This window comes from Salmo salar, chromosome 03 (genome assembly GCF_965601325.2).
Source record: "Salmo salar chromosome 03, fSalSal1, whole genome shotgun sequence".
Classification (NCBI taxonomy): domain Eukaryota; kingdom Metazoa; phylum Chordata; class Actinopteri; order Salmoniformes; family Salmonidae; genus Salmo; species Salmo salar.
This window is the reverse complement of record NC_138293.1, coordinates 47,155,067-47,173,937: the sequence shown is the minus strand read 5'-3', so window position 1 is coordinate 47,173,937 and position 18,871 is coordinate 47,155,067. Positions and strand designations below refer to the sequence as shown.

At 42.5% G+C, this 18,871-nt stretch overlaps 1 protein-coding gene across 1 annotated transcript in view; it reads left to right on the top strand.

Moving 5' to 3' along the window:
- The first annotated feature begins 9,358 nt into the window (after positions 1 to 9,358).
- LOC106600560 (myomegalin) overlaps positions 9,359 to 18,871 on the top strand; it is an 82,614-nt gene continuing 73,101 nt past the window's right edge. Inside the window, exon 1 of the mRNA XM_014192019.3 lies at positions 9,359 to 9,550. Coding sequence (XP_014047494.3) covers positions 9,504 to 9,550 — 47 coding nt within the window. The 5' untranslated portion in view covers positions 9,359 to 9,503. The remainder of the gene's footprint in view (positions 9,551 to 18,871) is intronic.

The window sequence follows — 18,871 nt, the reverse complement described above, 5'->3', positions numbered from 1 at the left end:
CAGCTATTATCCTTGTTTATCCTACAGCTTTTGTATGCAGTAATCATGAGCCTATGAACCAGAGTTACACTGTTAGCACTGAGGCGGTGTGCCCTATGAGGAAGACCACTTTGTGCAGCTCACCCTGCACTATCAGCTCCAATAAAAATAACATGAATAAGTCTACTTCTGATAAGCGTCCCAGTAAATCATTAAAATCAATCAAGCAACCCAGAAAAGTGCTAAAAATAGCCCATATTAACATACACAGCCTGAGAAACAAGGTCCATGAAGTCAATAACTTGCTTGTAACAGATGACATTCATATTTTGACACTCTGAAACTCACTTAGATAATACCTTTGATGATACAGTGGTAGCAATACATGGTAATAACATCTACCGAAAGACAGAAATGCCAACGGGGGCGGTGTTGTGGTCTATATTCAGAACCACATTCCTGTAAAGCTTAGAGACGATCTAATGTTAAATACTGTTGAAGTAATATGGCTACAGGTTCATCTGTCCTCACCTAAAGCCCATTCTTGTGGGAAGCTGCTATAGACCACCAAGTACTAACAGTCACTATCTGGATAATATGTATGAAATGCTTGATAATGTATGTGATATCAACAGAGAAGTATATTTTCTGGGTGATTTAAATATTGACTTGCTTTCATCAGGCTGCCCACTCAAGAAAAAGCTTCAAACTGTAACCAGTGCCACCCAACCTGGTTCAGGTTGTTAGTCAAACTACCAGGGTAGTTACAAACAGCACAGGAATTAAGTCATCAACATGTATTGATCACATCTTTATTAATTCTGCATAAATTTGCTTTAAAGCAGTATCCAAATCCATAGGATGTAGTGATCACAATATAATAGCCATATCTAAGAAAACCAAAGTTCCAAAGGCTGGGCGTAATATAGTGTATAAAAGGTCATACAATAAGTTTTGTAGTGATTCATATGTTGATGATGTAAAGAATATTTACTGGTCTTATGGTGTGTAATGAGGAGCAACCAGCCGCTGCACTTGACACATTTATGAAAATTGCTTATTCCAGTTACTAATAAGCACGCACCCATTAAGAAAATGACTGTAAAAACTGTTAAATCCCCTTGGATTGATGAGGAATTGAAAAATTGTATGGTTGAGAGGGATGAGAGGGATGAGGCAAAAGTTATGACAAATAACTGATTGGCAAACGTACTGCAAATTAAGAAATCATGTGACTAAATAAAAATAAACTATACTATGAAACAAAGATAAATTACATAAAGAATGATAGTAAAAAGCTTTGGAGCACCTTAAATAAAATCTTGTGCAAAAAGGCAAACTCCGCTCCATCATTCATTGAATCAGATGGCTCATTCATCACAAAGCCCACTGATATTGCCAATTACTTTAATTACTTTTTCATTGGCAAGATAAAAAAACTTAGGAATGACATACCAGCAACAAACGCTGATACTACACATCCAAGTATGTCGGACCAAATTATGAAAAGACAATAATTGTACTTTTGAATTCCGTAAAGTCAGTGTAGAAGAGGTGAAAAGATGATTGTTATCTATCAACAATGACAAGCCACCGGGGTCTGACAATCTGGATGGAAAATTACTGAGGATAATAGCAGACGATATTACCAGTCCTATTTGCCACATCTTCAATTTAAGCCTACTAGAAAGTGTGTACCCTCAGTCCTGGAGGGAGGCTAAAGTCATTCCGCTACCCAAGAATAGTAAAGCCCCCTTTACTGGCTCAAATAGCCGACCATTCAGCATGTTACCAACCCTTAGTAAACTTCTGGGAAAAAATTGTGTTTGACCAGATACAATACTATTTTACAGTAAACAGATTGACAACAGACTTTCAGCATCCTTATAGGGAAGGACACTCAACAAGCACAGCACTTACAGAAATGTCTGATGATTGGCTGAGAGAAATTGATGATACAATTATTGTGGAGGCTGTCTTCTTAGACTTCAGTGCAGCTTTTGACATTATCGATCACAGTCTGCTGCTGGAAAAATGTATGTGTTATGGCTTTACACCCCCTGATATAATGTGGATAAAGAGTTACTTGTCTAACATAACACAGAGGGTGTTCTTTAATGGAAGCCTATCAAACATAATCCAGGTAGAATCAGGATAGCTGTTTAGGCCCCTTGCTTTTTTCAATTTTTACTAATGACATGGCACTGACTTTGAGTAAAGCCAGAGTTTCCATGTATGCGGATGATTCAACACTATACACGTCAGCTACTACAGTGACTGAAATGACTGCAACACTTAACAAAGAGTTGCAGTTAGTTTCAGAGTGGGTGGAAAGGAATAAGTTAGCCCTAAGCGCCGGAGAAGGAGTATACATGACAGTACCCCCTCCCTGGTCTGAGGCTCCAGCCGCAGGACGCCGACCAAGGGGACGATCCTGGGGATCAGGAGCGGACCGGTCACCTCTGCTGAGGCGCGGGAACCTGTTGAACTGGCTGAGGCGCGGGAGCCTGGTGACCTAGAGAGCCGGAGAGGGAGTACACGTGACAGTAACCCCTCCCGGGTGCGCGGCTCCAGCCACAGGACGCTGACCAAGGGGACGATCCCGGGGAACAGGAGCAGACTGGTCGCCTCCACTGAGGCGTGGAAACCAGACGAACCGGCTGAGGCGTGAGAGCCTGACGAGCCGGCTGAGCCGTAGGAGCGCGATGAGCCAGCTGATGCGTAAGAGTCCGACGAACCGGCTGAAGCGTCAGAGCCTAATGGGCCGGCTGAGGACTCCTCGGTAGCTCCAGTACTGACACCCAGACCCGACATACCTTCCAATACAAAAAAATACAAAAAAACACTCCCTTTACTTGCTTCCCGACTCTCAGCGCAGTCATTACAGAATAACGCCTCACCTAAGGGAAGCATATCGATAGCAGGAACCACGTTAGAAGAAAATACGGTTGCGTCGTTTCAAAGAAACATTTGCCAAAACAAACAGTCGCTCAAATAGTGGCGGAATAAATTAAACCATACAACTACTCACATTGTTTCAAGACCACGTACAGTATATGCTGTCAGAGAGAAAAAAGATGCACTGTATCGCAAAGCATGCACAATAAAAAAATGCACCACAACACGAAATGTCATGTACCCAGTACTTCCAATTGCAACGTCATTACCTTTGTTTTTACCACACAACCAGTGATCTAAAGCTGAAATAATATGTTACACATTGTATTCAAAATGATATGAACGAGAAAAAAAGCAATCTGTAGATGAAAACAAAAAGTCCACTCACCATTAGGATTATCATTTAAAAACGAAGTCCATTCACCTGTCCTTATTTATGAAATGGGAAATGGCAGGTTCCTATAGCTAGTCTTTTGATTTTAAATCCGAAAGAAGTTATTTTTTGATTGAGATCAAAGCCAGGGCTGACAGTCGAGCCTATCCAGCGTTGTTTCTGGAATATGTCTTGATCCTTTTTAGTGCAGAAAATGTTCTTTCTACTGCTGCAGGGGACACTGGAATGGTCAAAACTAGACAGGTAAGCAGATACAGTGGGGGAAAAAAGTATTTGATCCCCTGCTGATTTTGTACGTTTGCCCACTTACAAAGAAATGATCAGTCTATAATTTTAATGGTAGGTTTATTTGAACAGAATAACAACAAAAATATCCAGAAAAACGCATGTCAAAAATGTTATACAATTATTTGCATTTTAATGAGGGAAATAAGTATTTGACCCCTCTGCAAAACATGACTTAGTACTTGGTGGCAAAACCCTTGTTGGCAATCACAGTGGTCAGACGTTTCTTGTAGTTGGCCACCAGGTTTGCACACATCTCAGGAGGGATTTTGTCCCACTCCTCTTTGCAGATCTTCTCCAAGTCATTAAGGTTTCGAGGCTGACGTTTGGCAACTCGAACCTTCAACTCCCTCCACAAATTTTCTATGGGATTAAGGTCTGGAGACTGGCTAGGCCACTCCAGGACCTTAATGTGCTTCTTCTTGAGCCACTCCTTTGTTGCCTTGGCCGTGCGTTTTTCTGGATATTTTTGTTGTTATTCTGTCTCTCACTGTTGAAATAAACCTACCATTAAAATTATAGACTGATCCTTTCTTTATCATTGGGCAAACTTACAAAATCAGCAGGGGATCAAATACTTTTTTCCCCCACTGTACAATTGGTGCATACTATCAATTAGTCTCTTCTGTTAGAGAAAGTGGAACAGATCAGCCGGGCTCTTACCCTCAAAGTCAGACATTGAGTACATAACGATGAGATCTGTTTTAAGCCGCGGCAAATCAAAATTAGGGCCATAGCTTTCCTCGAGACTTGAGAACGCAGCGTTTGGAAAGTTTGGCGTTTCCCTATATATTTGGAACTTTTGTGGGTCGAGGAGGGCAAGGAACATGAGCCTTTCATGGTCATTGAACTTGTTTCTTAGCTGAGTGGTAATGTTGTCGATGATCGCACTGTGTAGCTGTTGGTACTGCCCGCGAACGTCTCCTTGCATATGTGTTCTGCTCCCCTTGGAACTCCGGTCTCACTCAGTGTCCTCGTAGATGGAATCGAATTTTCTTTTTTCCCTCTCTGTGGTGTTGCAGAAGTCATCCACCCTGGACAAGCAGAACTGCATGTCAAACTCCCTGTTCTGCAATATTCCAAACAGCACGTCGGAGTACGCACATATGGAGTAGAACGCGGATAGCAGGAAGCAGAACTCGAAGCTTGTCAGGTGCATCATGTATCCATCTGCGCTGTGAATGGTGTCTTCATCAAAGTCATTGTGACGGTCCACTAGGTATTAAAAGAGTTCAATGAGTTCCACCTTTTTTTCATACACAGTGCGCATAGCAATGAATGAACAGAGCTTGCGGGATAGTTTCTTTCACCTTGGCTTGTACTCCGTTTATACCAGAGGCCATGAGTGCAACCCCATCGTAACACTGTGCCACAACTTTGGCAGTGCATTCACACTCCTCTAAAAAGCTGACAATTCAGGCAGCAACCGCTTCTGCCAGTTTATCCTCAGTTACATCCTCAAATTTGAAAAACCTTTCCTTCACACCACCATCGGTAGTGTAACGCAACACATAAGACATTTGGGCTACATTGCTGATGTCTGTCGTCTCGTCAACCATGATGGTTACAAAGGGGGTTTTCTCCAATTCTTCTTTCATGACATCTGTCATTACATTCACGTCCGCGTGTAACAGGTAATCTTGGATTTTGCTGGAAGTGCCTGTGAACACCGTAGCCGTAGCCAAATGGCAGTTTAACGTGCTGTCATACTCAGCCAAGATCTCCAGTATTTCCAAGTAGTTTCCCTTATTAGCTGATTCTTTACCCTAATCATGCCCTCTGAATGCTAATTCTTGCTTGCCTAAAAACACAACCATGTGAATAAGGCACTTAAAATCTCCCTGTTGTGCCTGACTTTATCATTGTGAGCAAGTGTCTCATTGCGCCGCTGCTCGTTAAGAAGGTCTACTCTTGTTTCCCCAAATGTTTTTAAACTTACTGTAGCTCGCAGGTGTGAAGTTGAGTTTTGGTGTCAAAGTGCTGACTTTGTCAAACAGGCTAAATCTTTGAAACCAGTGGTCCAGGTTGAACTATTATCGGTGCTGAAGAGTAGGCAATTCCAACAATAAAGCTTTTTAGTCAGCTCACAGCCAATTATTCACGGATAGCGCTCATAATTATTAACTTGAAAATGCCTTTCAAAACTCTTTCCTCATTGCACCAAATCAGGCAGTGCAGGATTTGGTCTACTGGTCTGTACAAGATTTAACTTTTCATTAAAAGTTAGTCTTGAAAAGGGCGATGCCAACAATTTAGCCACCACATCGTCCTCGATTACTCTCTCTGCAGTTGCCATCGCTATCGTTACATACACCCGTTACATACACTCACTGCAAAAAGCTAGCCAGCTAGCTAGGCTCAAGCATGAGAAAACAAGATAAGGCTCGCTATTGGCTCTGAATTAGTAACGTATACTTAGGCCCTAGAGGGCCTTGAGGCATCATACAATTGTCCCACCTATTACAAGACAATTTGTGATTTGTTGATTCTACTGTCATTCCAAAACGCTGCTCTAATTGAAGTCAGTGTCAATGACAGTGGCTGGTGCCTTCTATTCAAAGCCTGAGGGCCTAGCTAATGAGAGTTGAGCCCAGCTAGATTATTTCTAACAAGAAACTAACAAAGAAAAAATCTGATTGGATATTTTTTACTCTTGGAAATGTACCCTTCTTTTTCCAACACGAACTGAAGAAATGCAATAGGAAGATGATTACAATTAAGACCAAAAAATATTGAATCAATGAAAACAAAATTAGAAATGATAATATATACAAATATATACATATTTGTATCTATCCTTAGGCCCTCTCTGCATAGAGGGCCATGACGGTTCCCCACTGCTTGATAATAGCAAAATGCAGCTAGTCAGTGGTTCCTGCTCCACATGCAATTGCTTTAAGTTTGGAGTTGTTAAACTCTGACGCCCTCTGGGTGCCATTTTCTACGCAACACATATATTATAAACTACCTTCATTAGATACACTTCGATTTCAAAACTATAAGTCCTATAAACACATGTGATCAACCTCACAGTGCTTACCTGCAACACTGTCAATTTATCAACACCTGACCCCATAGCTCTGCCTCACGTCCCTCCCCCACTACCCGTCCATTCGGGGAGCAGCCAGAGGTGACGGTGAACGTGTGTGAGGCCAACGACATGCTAGGTTCATGGCTGACTGGCTTCCAGACACCAAATCAGAGCTGGAGGAGATTTGCACGGTAGAGAACATCAAGGAGCAGGTCATGGAGTGGGAACCAACGTACCCCTGCCATCTGGGTCATCTCCAATGGTAACCTGAATGAGCCACGCCCGCCCCGTACCGGTCCCCGCATGGTTTTTGGGAAGATGCATAAATGGAGACATACGTGGAAGCCAGACAGGAGTGGACCTAGAAATTGAAATAATAGAGAGGAACCAGAGAAACCATGTGAGTTTTCTCACAAGACTTTAAACTGATGTGATACACTTTTTTAGCTTGTCTGTGACCCATCTAAAGAACTATCACAATTTTCTGGTGACACAGCTGATAAACAAAACAATATTTCAAGCCTGAACTGAAACCCCTTTGTGATTACCAAAAGCCACAGACACTTGAAAGGACACAAACTGTACAGATCTACAGCTTGTGTCAAGATTGTATCAGATATTTTTCACCTGATGTATGTTTTTAATGTTGGACTCTTTAACTTCTAATGGTTGACATATTAGAGTTATTATTGTAGTATTCAAACACAATACAGTCGCCCATACTAGGTTGCTGGTTAAACAGTAATTGTAAAGCTTATGGGGACATCTAGTGCCTCTTAGAAACATTACAACTCATTTACACCCATGACATTCTTGGTGACCATACACATTATGTACCTCAACATCTATTCACGCACACAGTAACACAGGTAAGCTATTCTGTATCGCACATGTGCATAATTCACATTATTCCAATAACAAAACAGTAAAACAGTCACTATACACATTTCTCAAAACTCCATAATAAACCTATTGGATTGTTACAGAGTTGCCCCTGGTCTCCTGTGTTCTCTTCTACCTGAGCTACATTCACCTATCAATTTTGAGGTAAGACATTTGGTCTAAACCTTTTTGAAAATCAGGCTAAAGAGAACAGTGAATCATCACATAAATACAGTAGGCTTGCTGTATCCAGTGGCGATTTTAGCATGTAAATCTTGGTTTGACAAACTCCCCAAAATGTTATTAGGTGCATGCCAGCAAAGCCACTACACAACACAATACTAAACAATACATGAATTGCACTATAACAGTGACAAACAGTGCACACAAACTGTTAGGGCCTACATAAAGCTGTCCCAACAGCAGAGTCCCAACACAAGATACACTTAGTATTACTTTCTTAGCTACAGTATACATATTTCCCTGGTATATTACATCATTTATGCAGCATCATACAATACATTTTTGAACTCACCTTGTTGTGCTGTGCTCACTTGAACAGGAAGGTGGCGCGGTGGTCCTTCATGGGCAAATTTTGTCATCAAACTTTGTCATCAAAGTCTGGAATTCTCTGGATTGATGGTGCTTTTAAGACAACTGGGAACAACAAGATTGAATCATGATGTCAGTGATCTTCAGGTTGGAGCTCTAGTCGGAGCTCATGTTTTTTCAGAGTTCCCAGTTGTCTTGAACTCACTAAAATCTGAGATTTCTCAGTTCCGAGTTTACAGTTGTTTTGACAGTGGCAGAAATCATGTTGGATTGACAGCATGGCCAATTCCCATGGTGTTGAATGTTTATCCTTTCAAGCGTGGAAACGAGACCCTTTAACCCAGAATTGGGACCACACACCCACTCCACTGAATAGCAGGCTAATGATTGCTTTACAATGCTTGCAGTTAGCCACTGATTCCTTCCAAACCACTCATTGTTGAATTTGTGATTTCCAACTTGTTGTGTAATGTTTATGTCCAATGGCCGATGAGCACAGATACGTTTTATCTATAATTTCTCTTCATCATTTCTCTTCATATGACAAGGATTGAAAAGGATTTGCCAGTAGATTGTCAACTTGATTCATGATAATGACTGCTAGCTTGCTAGATAAGATTTGAAAGTATGACATTGACATGATCAGTCCAATCAAAGCTATGGTAGATATAATGTAATTTGACGTCAATTTATCTGTGGCCAATGACCTTGAGCCTTCTTGGATGGGCACTTCTAATGTAACTCTATGGCAGCACCCAAGGGGCTTGAATTTTCAGCTCTCCCGGTAGATTTTGCTGAGGTAGTGTACCCATGAGTGACAGAACACTGAGCCAATCACGGCGCAAAACGAGAACATTACCAACCCCTGCGCTCCGTATTTTCCGCTGGCTGCCCCACCACCACAGAAAGCACTGAGCTAGGCTGAAACACCTGCATTTTGGAGCTGCCTTATGCAAGAAAGCAAAAAAGAGACAAAGTTTGTATGCAGCTTTATTAACTAAATTATTATTTACATTGTTTGCAAACAGATATGTGACAGGTATTATTTCCAAAATAACATGCAAAACAGGCAACAACAAAAACAAATATATATAGTTTTAGCTAACCCCCCACCTAGCCTGAATGACGGGTCGCCACTGACTGTATCTACCAGTTCAAAAGATATGTAGCCCATTCTGAAAGTTCTTGTTGTCAGACATTCTATCTAAAACATCATATTCTCCTAAACCCCATAGACATCTTAGAAACATTCGAGGCAACACTGCGACTTTTATGTTGAGCTGGAGGAGGGGTGTAGAGGGTCGTGTGTATGACAGTACCCCCCGCAGCCTCCTTGGCACATTTCAAGGCGCGCAGCCTCTTCCAAGCGCAGTAATGGGTGGAGAACCCATCACAAACATGTCGTGTTTTTATCGAAACCTTTAATGGCAGGATGATATGCTCGGGTTTCCCCGCAAGGTTACCCTTTAACTGACGGAATATATGGATTGGACCTCGTCGCCAGAACAGACCTGGAGCGAGTCTGAAAGGTAAAAATGTCGTTCTATGATTCGGGCTTGAGAATGTGAATGGAGGCATGATTGAATAGCATGCAGTCTAATATGATTGTTATCGGAATAAAGGTTTACTTTCCAAGGTGGTGGTGGTTTCACAATTACAATGGTCGTTGAGGGTAAAATCGTAAATATCAACTGGAATTGTGATCTCAGCAATAACCAGCTTGCGATCATTTATCCGACCGATTTACATAGCCTACAAGGCCTTTATTATTATGGTGTTGACAGCAGATTTGCATGATCTCCTAAACATTTACAAACCGAACAACATTTTCTGGCGTGTATATTTACATGTACATTTAATATTGGGATCATTATGTGGAGATATTTTGTAGAAATAAGAACACCCTGTCATAAACTCGTGTGTCCAAGCTATAGGCTATACAATTTAGGCCATTAATTAGGCCATGTAATATTTATTTCATAATAATTCATTCCATTTATATAGCGCTTTTCAAAGAATCTCAAAGCGCTTCATAGCACACAAAAAAAGAGAAGTAATTTAGAAAAACAAGTACCTGAAGAGGATTTGGACGGTTTTCGATACATTTACTTACTCATACATCGTTTGATGTTGGACAGACGGCTATTGGCGCGTTCCTCTGCCCAGGAGTTGCCGATGCCTGCCAGATCTTACAACACCTGTATAGACATTTTAAATATCAGCAATCCACATCTAATGTTATAGCAATCTGTCAGTCGATGACGCGGTCGATTACGTGTCACGCAACCATTGGTTGATGCACGCAACGTCTGAGCAAGGGAATTGACCGATATCAGATAGACCAGCCTGCCAGTCACGTGACACCTTGAGGCGCGCAATAGAGTCAACATTTGGATGCTATGTATGGAACGCGTTTGAGTCTTTACATGTCAAAAAAGATACACGTCAAGTGTCAAATAAGCTTGTTGACCAATCAGGACCTGAATATGACTGCACGTCACATAATAATTTAACACGCACATTCGTTTTTTACTTAGTTATTACACATTGATTACACTATCACTCGTATTTCATATGTCACAACGATTAATCGATACGTATCGCTATGATGCTGGTAAAGTTGTCTCGCGCACCTGCCCTTCCCCAAGCTCTGGACAGTGCTGCCTTCCCCAAGCGCTGGACAGTGCTGCCTTCCCCAAGCTCTGGACAGTGCTGCCTTCCCCAAGCTCTTGACAGTGCTGCCTTCCCCAAGCGCTGGACAGTGCTGCCTTCCCCAAGCGCTGGACAGTGCTGCCTTCCCCAAGCTCTGGACAGTGCTGCCTTCCCCAAGCTCTGGACAGTGCTGCCTTCCCCAAGCTCTGGACAGTGCTGCCTTCCCCAAGCTCTGGACAGTGCTGCCTTCCCCATGCTCTGGACAGTGCTGCCCTTCCCCAAGCTCCGGACAGTGCTGCCCTTCCCCAAGCTCCGGACAGTGCTGCCCTTCCCCAAGCTCCGGACAGTGCTGCCCTTCCCCAAGCTCCGGACAGTGCTGCCTTCCCCAAGCTCCGGACAGTGCTGCCTTCCCCAAGCTCCGGACAGTGCTGCCTTCCCCAAGCTCCGGACAGTGCTGCCTTCCCCAAGCTCCGGACAGTGCTGCCTTCCCCAAGCTCCGGACAGTGCTGCCTTCCCCAAGCTCCGGACAGTGCTGCCTTCCCCAAGCTCCGGACAGTGCTGCCTTCCCCAAGCTCCGGACAGTGCTGCCCTTCCCCAAGCTCCGGACAGTGCTGCCCTTCCCCAAGCTCTGGACAGTGCTGCCCTTCCCCAAGCTCTGGACAGTGCTGCCCTTCCCCAAGCTCTGGACAGTGCTGCCTTCACCAAGCTCTGGACAGTGCTGCCTTCCCCAAGCTCTGGACAGTGCTGCCTTCCCCAAGCTCTGGACAGTGCTGCCTTCCCCAAGCTCTGGACAGTGCTGCCTTCCCCAATCTCTGGACAGTGCTGGTCGTAAAAAAGTTAACTAGCTGATGGATTTGATGCAAACAATGTTCTTCCCCAAAAACACATCAAAACGGCAAGTTGTATTGGTGCTAGCTAGGCTAAAGCTAGCTAAATACCAAGGAAGTTGCAGTCGAACAAATAATGCCTTATTACCAATACGGTATTGTAAACACATCGTTTGTGGCCGGTGTTTGCTTGTTTGCAGACTGTTTTTTGAACAGCTTTGACAGTGCTACTGATAGTAGTGGTGGCGCTTGGCTTGCACGTGCAAATTCAGCACAAACAACATTCTATAATAGAATTGTGTTATTTGATGTGTATCTTTTTTGACACGTAAAGACCCAAACGGCGTTTCATAACTATAGCATACATTTATAAACTCAGCAAAAAAAGAAATGTCCTCTCACTGTCAACTGCGTTTATTTTCAGCAAACTTAACATGTGTAAATATTTGTCTGAACATAACAAGATTCAACAAATGAAACATAAACTGAACAAATTCCACAGAGATGTGATGAACATAAATGGAATAATGTGTCCCTGAACAAAGGGGGTCAAAATCAAAAGTAACAGTCAGTATCTGGTGTGGCCACCAGCTGCATTAAGTACTGCAGTGCATCTCCTCCTCATGGACTGCACCAGATTTGCCAGTTCTTGCTGTGAGATGTTACCCCACTCTTCCACCAAGGCACCTGCAAGTTCCCAGACATTTCTGGGGGGAATGGCCCTAGCCCTCACCCTCCGATCCAACAGGTCCCAGCCGTGCTCAATGGGATTGAGATCCGGGCTCTTCACTGGCCATGGCAGAACACTGACATTCCTGTCTTGCAGAAAATCACGCACAGAATGAGCAGTATGGCTGGTGGCATTGTCATGCTGGAGGGTCATGTCAGGATGAGCCTGCAGGAAGGGTACCACATGAGGGAGGAGGATGTCTTCCCTGTAACGCACAGCGTTGAGATTGCCTGCAATGACAACAAGCTCAGTCCAATGATGCTCTGACACATCGCCCCAGAACGTGACGGACCCTCCACCTCCAAATCGATCCCGCTCCAGAGTACAGAAAACCAGCCCTGTCCCGGACACCGATGTCTTGCTCCCAGACAAACTAAACAACTTCTTTGCTCGCTTTGAGGACAATACAGTGCCACTGACACGGCCCGCTACCAAAACCTGCAGGCTCTCCTTCACCGCAGCCAACGTGAGTAAAACATTTAAATGTGTTAACCCTCGCAAGGCTGCCGGCCCAGACGGCATCCCCAGCCGCATTCTCAGAGCATGCGCAGACCAGCTTGCTGGAGTGTTTACGGGCATATTCAATCAATCCCTATCCCAGTCTGCTGTTCCCACATGCTTCAAGAGGGCCACCATTGTTCCTGTTCCCGAGAAAGCTAAGGTAACTGAGCTAAACGACTATCGCCCCGTAGCACTCACTTCCGTCATCATGAAGTGCTTTGAGAGACTCGTCAAGGATCATATCACCTCCACCCTACCTGACACACTAGACCCACTCCAATTTGCTTACCGCCCCAATAGGTCCACAGACGACGCAGTCGCAATCACACTGCACACTGCCCTAACCCATCTGGACAAGATGAATACCTATGGAAGAATGCTTTTAATCAATTACAGTTCAGCATTTAACACCATAGTACCCTCCAAACTCGTCATTAAGCTCGAGACCCTGGGTCTCGACTCCGCCCTGTGCAACTGGATCCTGGACTTTCTGACGGGCCGCACCCAGGGGGTGAGGGTAGGAAACAACCTCTTCACCCCGCTGATCCTCAACACTGGGGCCCCACAAGGGTGCGTTTTCAGCCCTCTCCTGTACTCCCTGTTAACCCATGATTGCGTGGCCATGCCCGCCTCCAACTCAATCATCAAGTTTGCAGACGACACTACAGTGGTAGGCTTGATTACCAACAACAACGAGACGGTCTACAGGGAGGAGGTGAGGGCCCTCAGAGTGTGGTGTCAGGAAAATAACCTCACACTCAACATCAACAAAACAAAGGAGATGATCGTGGACTTCAGGAAACAGCAGAGGGACCACCCCCCTATCCACATCGACGGGATAGTAGTTGAGAAGGTGGAAAGTTTTAAGTTCGGTAGGAGCTGGCTGTCTAATAGACAATCCTCAGACTTGCTCCAGCAATGTATGGAAAGCACGGTCGTGGCATTCTGCCAAGGTCTGGAATTCTTCCATAAGACCTTGAAGTAACTGCTCGTGTCTCCCAATGGTGGCTCCTTGGGAGGAGTGTGCGTTGCGGAGCTGGTCCAAGTCTGCTAGGTCAGACTCAGTATAAGGCCTACATGCAGACAGTTCGAATCATAGATGTTTGTTGAGAAAACTCGGGGCAGGCAAACAACAGGTCAAGATCAGGTTGAGGTAGGTAATCCAGGGCAGAGTCAGTAAGGTAGAGAATGGCAGGCAGGCTCAGGTCAGGGCAGGCAGAATGGTCAAAACCAGAACAACAAGAGAACAGGGACTGAAGAGAACAGGAGTAGGGGAAAACACGCTGGTAGGCTTCATGAGACAAGACGAACTGGCAACAGACAAACAGAAAACACAGGTATAAATGCACAGGCGATAATGGAGAAAATGGGCGACAACTGGAGGGGGGTGGAGACAAGCACAAGACAGGTGAAACAGATCAGGGTGTGACATATTCAGATACAAGATAAAGAGATAAAATGTTCACAATTGGCTGACAAAACCACAATTTTTTTTAAAGATCATAGTGATGCCTTCTCACATGAATCAAGTTTATCTCTGAATATTAGGAAATGTGAATTATTTGCGTTGAAAAGATGTGACTTAACCTCAGTATGTAATATCCCTGTAAAAGTTGTGATCACATATCTTGATATTAAAGTTAGCAAAGATCAGAAAGAACGGGCCAACTTAAATTTCTATCCTATTGTAGAGAAAATTGAAAAGAGATTTAACTGGAACTTTTGAACCCATACTGGATCACTGACCTCTGCCTGCCTTTGACCTGTCGTTTTGCCTGCCCCTGTATTAGTAATAAACTTGTGTTACTTCTGCATCTGGGTCTTACCTGAAACGTGTTAGAACCTTATGTACAAACAATTTTTCCCCACATAGATTTACAATCTGGAATTATAAAGACAAAAATAATAAATTACAAAAGTCTTTGTTTTTCCAGAACTGGTTTGACAACAGCCTTATCTGGGTTAAACAATTATTGAATAATGATGGACAACTATGTGATTATCCAGAATTTATGAGAACACACAATGTTATATTCACTCCTGAGGAGTATCAAATTGTTGTTATAGCTGTCCGTAAAGGTGCTATTCTTCTTTTAGGAGAACATAACAATACTCCAAGTGCAACTGTTGAGGATTTTGTAGCCTCAATACAATTAGAAGGAATTTACATTTTAAACTAGAAATGTAATAACATGTATATAAGGAAACTATGTCAATATGTTACTATTCCCTCTGCTAAAATGTACTGGAATGCAGCCCTAGGACAAGTGAACTGGAACAAAGTCTCGTTGTTGTCTGGCAAATATTGTATATCTAATAAGGTGAAAGAAGCATCATACAAACTCATTCATAGAATCTACCTTGTAAAGACCTCTATTATACACAGATTCAAGATAGATTTTGATAACGAATGTGTATTTTGTGGTTGTGACCCAGAAACTCTTGACTATTTATTTTGGGACTGTTCTTATGTCAAAAGATTTTGGAGTGAGTTAGAAGATTATATTTGAAAATAAATGACTGTTTATGTTAATCTGAGAGACTCTGATATTATGTTTCATTTTGATCCAAATGATATGGACCCTGATTTAACTTTCATTGTTCATTTGTTTATCTTCATGGAAGATTCTTTATCCATAAAATTTATTGGACGGAGACATTGTTTAAGATAGAATTGAAATGTTTTTTTCAAATGATCAGTAAATGTAAAAACAAAAAAGCAATGCGTACCATAAAACATTTTGACAAATAGAAAATGTATCTAGATATGTAATACCCCTGTCTGTTAGGTTTATGTACTCTTGTTTGTATATTTCTGGTTTTGTATTTGATTTGTTCATAATAATAAATTATTATAATACATAAAAAAAGAAAGAATTATAATAATAATAATTGTTCTTGCCATCCGGGATCCTTGGTACTTCCATACCACATTGAAGTTGACATTTTAAAATAGTTAAGGTAAGGGTTGTGGTTATGGTTAAAGCCAGACTCAGTATGTCTCATTTATGTAAATTGTATTTATGCAATGTCAAACTGTCGGGCGACAAAACAAAACCAGGCAAGACATAAATGTAAACAAACCCAGGCAAGGTGTAATCATGTGATCTATCAGAGTCCTCAAGCGGCAGCTAGGCCAGCCACCCTTTGATCAGTCAGTATCACAAGCTGGTGTTCTCCTTTGCTTGTAGCCTACAAGCATGTAGGCTACTCTACTGTATTGTAAAATGATCATTTACTAGTTGAGTGAGCTATGAACAGCAGTAAAATGTCATTCTAATTTGCATAGACAATTTCAACTATAAAGGCAGCCTACTGCTGTCCAACGATAGTGCCGTTATCTGCTTGATCTCTTTCAGTGCAAACACTTACCTGGAAAAGTCGGCCCAGTGCACTACTTTTGTGAAAAAAATATTAAAACACAATTTTTTATCTTTTATTTAAAATTCAGATTTTTCAGGGGCATCCCTACTTCCCGTGGCTATAGGCTAATCACCCACCGGTAGGCTATGCACATTTGCAAGCAATGCGTTGCTTCACTTACCAGTAGACAGAGCTGGCTTTCGTGATTATTATCCATAGTGTCCAGCATGCACTGGTCGTGCTGAGGAGTCTAAATTATGGTGCATTAAGAACATATTCTTAATCCCTTGCTGAATGAAAATCACCCACAATTCCAGTTTTCATTCAGAAACTCAAAACTAGCAATATCAAAGCAACTTTTTGACAACAGACCCGCCAGTGTTTTAAAAATCTGCGCTCCTGCGCATCATCAGCTGTCACAGACAGATGGACTGACAGCCAGGCTCAAATATTTTTAACCATTATGACATGTATTTGTCAGCTAAATTACACTGTTATTCTGTATCACTCAACTTTCATTTATAATGAGTCTCGTTTGTAAGGAGATGGATATAGCTAGATATATGTATAGCTGATGTGTTGCTGTAGTCGTGGATGGATCATAGGTACAGATAGAACTTGTGGGAGAGAAATTAGCAATTGGACTATGCGTCATAATTATCTGGATAAATTTGACTTGTAAATGTGTAAATAAAGCTGGTGTACTGACAATTCGTAAAACCTTAATTTTTATCACTTTGAAATGACCCAAATGGCAAATTAATCTTTCAGCTATATAGATAGATAGATAGATAGATAGATAGATAGATAGATAGATAGATAGATAGATAGATAGATAGATAGATAGATAGATAGATAGATAGATAGATGCTGTTATTGTGAAGTGGTAACGTCTAGGAGCAACAACGGCTCAGCCGCGAAGTGGTAGGCCACACAAGCTCACTGAACAGAACTGCCGAGTGCTGAAGCGAGTAGCGCGTAAAAATCGTCTGTCCTCAGATGCAACACTCACTACCGAGTTCCAAACTGTCTCTGGAAGCAACGTCAGCGCAAGAACTGTCTGTGGGTTTCTATGCCGAGCAGCCACACACAAGCCTAAGATCACCATGCGCAATGCCAAGCATCGGCTTGAGTGGTGTAAAGCTCGTCGTCATTGGACTCTGGAGCAGTGGAAACACGTTCTCTGGAGTGATGAATCACGCTTCACCATCTGACATTCCGACGGACAAATCTGGGTTTGGCGGATGCCAGGAGAACGCTACTTACCCAAATGCAAAAAAACAACTGTAATGTTTGGTGGATGAGGAATAATGGTCTGGGGCTGTTTTTCATGGTTCAGACTAGGCCCCTTAGTTCCAGTGAAGGGAAATCTTAACGCTACAGCATACAATGGCATTCTAGACATCTGTGCTTCCAACTTCCAAGTTTGGGAAGGCCCTTTCCTGTTTTAGTATGACATGCACAAAGTGAGGTCCATACAGAAATGGTTTGTCTAGATCAGTGTGGAAGAACTTAACTGGCCTGCACAGAGCCCTGACCTCAACCCCATCGAATACCTTTGGGATGAATTGGAACGCCGACTGCAAGCCTGGCCTAATCGCCAAACATCAGTGACCGACCTCACTAATGCTCTTGTTGCTGAATGGATGCAAGTCCCCGCAGCAATGTTCCAACATCTTGTGGAAAGCCTTTCCAGAAGAGTGGAGGCTGTTATAGCAGCAAATGGGGGACTAACTCCATATTAATGCCCATGATTTTGCAATGAGATGTTCGTCGAGGTGTCCACGTACTTTTGGTTATGTAATGAATATATAAAGTTACATTTTATTTGGGACTTGAGTCTGGCTTAATTTTTTTTTTAAATCATTTAACCTTTATTTAACTAGGCAAGCCAGTTAAGAACAAATTATTATTTACAATGACAGCCTACCAAAAGGCAAAAGACCTCCTGTGGGGATGGGGGCTGGGATTAAAAATAAAAAAATATATGAAATATAGGACAAAACACACATCACGACAAGAGAGACACCACAACACTACATAAAGGTAGACCAAAGACAACAACATAGCATGGCAGCAACACATGACAACACAGCATGTTAGCAACACAACATGACAACAACATGGTAGAAACACAACATGGTAGCAGCACAAAACAGGGTACAAACATTATTGGGCACAGACAACAGCACAAAGGGCAAGAAGGTATAGACAACAATACATCACGCAAAGCAGCTACAACTGTCAGTAAGAGTGTCCATGATTGAGTCTTTGAATGAAGAGATTGAGATAAAACTGTCCAGTTTGAGTGTTTGTTGCAGCTCGTTCCAGTTGCTAGCTGCAGCGAACTGAAAAGACGAGCAACCCAGGGATGTGTGTGCTTTGGGGACCTATAAAACCTCTTAAGGATCCGCCCTTTCTTTAAAATGCTCGCCTAAAATGACATACCCAAATCTAACAGCCTGTAGCTCAAGACCTGAAGCAAGTATATGCATATTCTTGATACCATTTGAACAGAAACACTTTGAAGTTTGTGAAAATGTGAAATTAATGTAGGAGAATATAACACATTAGATCTGGTAAAAGATAATGCAAAGAAAAAACATGGGTTTTTATGTATATATTTTTTGTACCATCATCTTTGAAATGCAAGAGAAAGGCCATAATGTATTATTCCAGCCCAGGCGCAATTTAGATTTTGACCGCTAGATGGCAGCAGTGTATGTGCAAAGTTTTAGACTGATCCAATGAACCATTGCATTTCTGTTCAACATTTT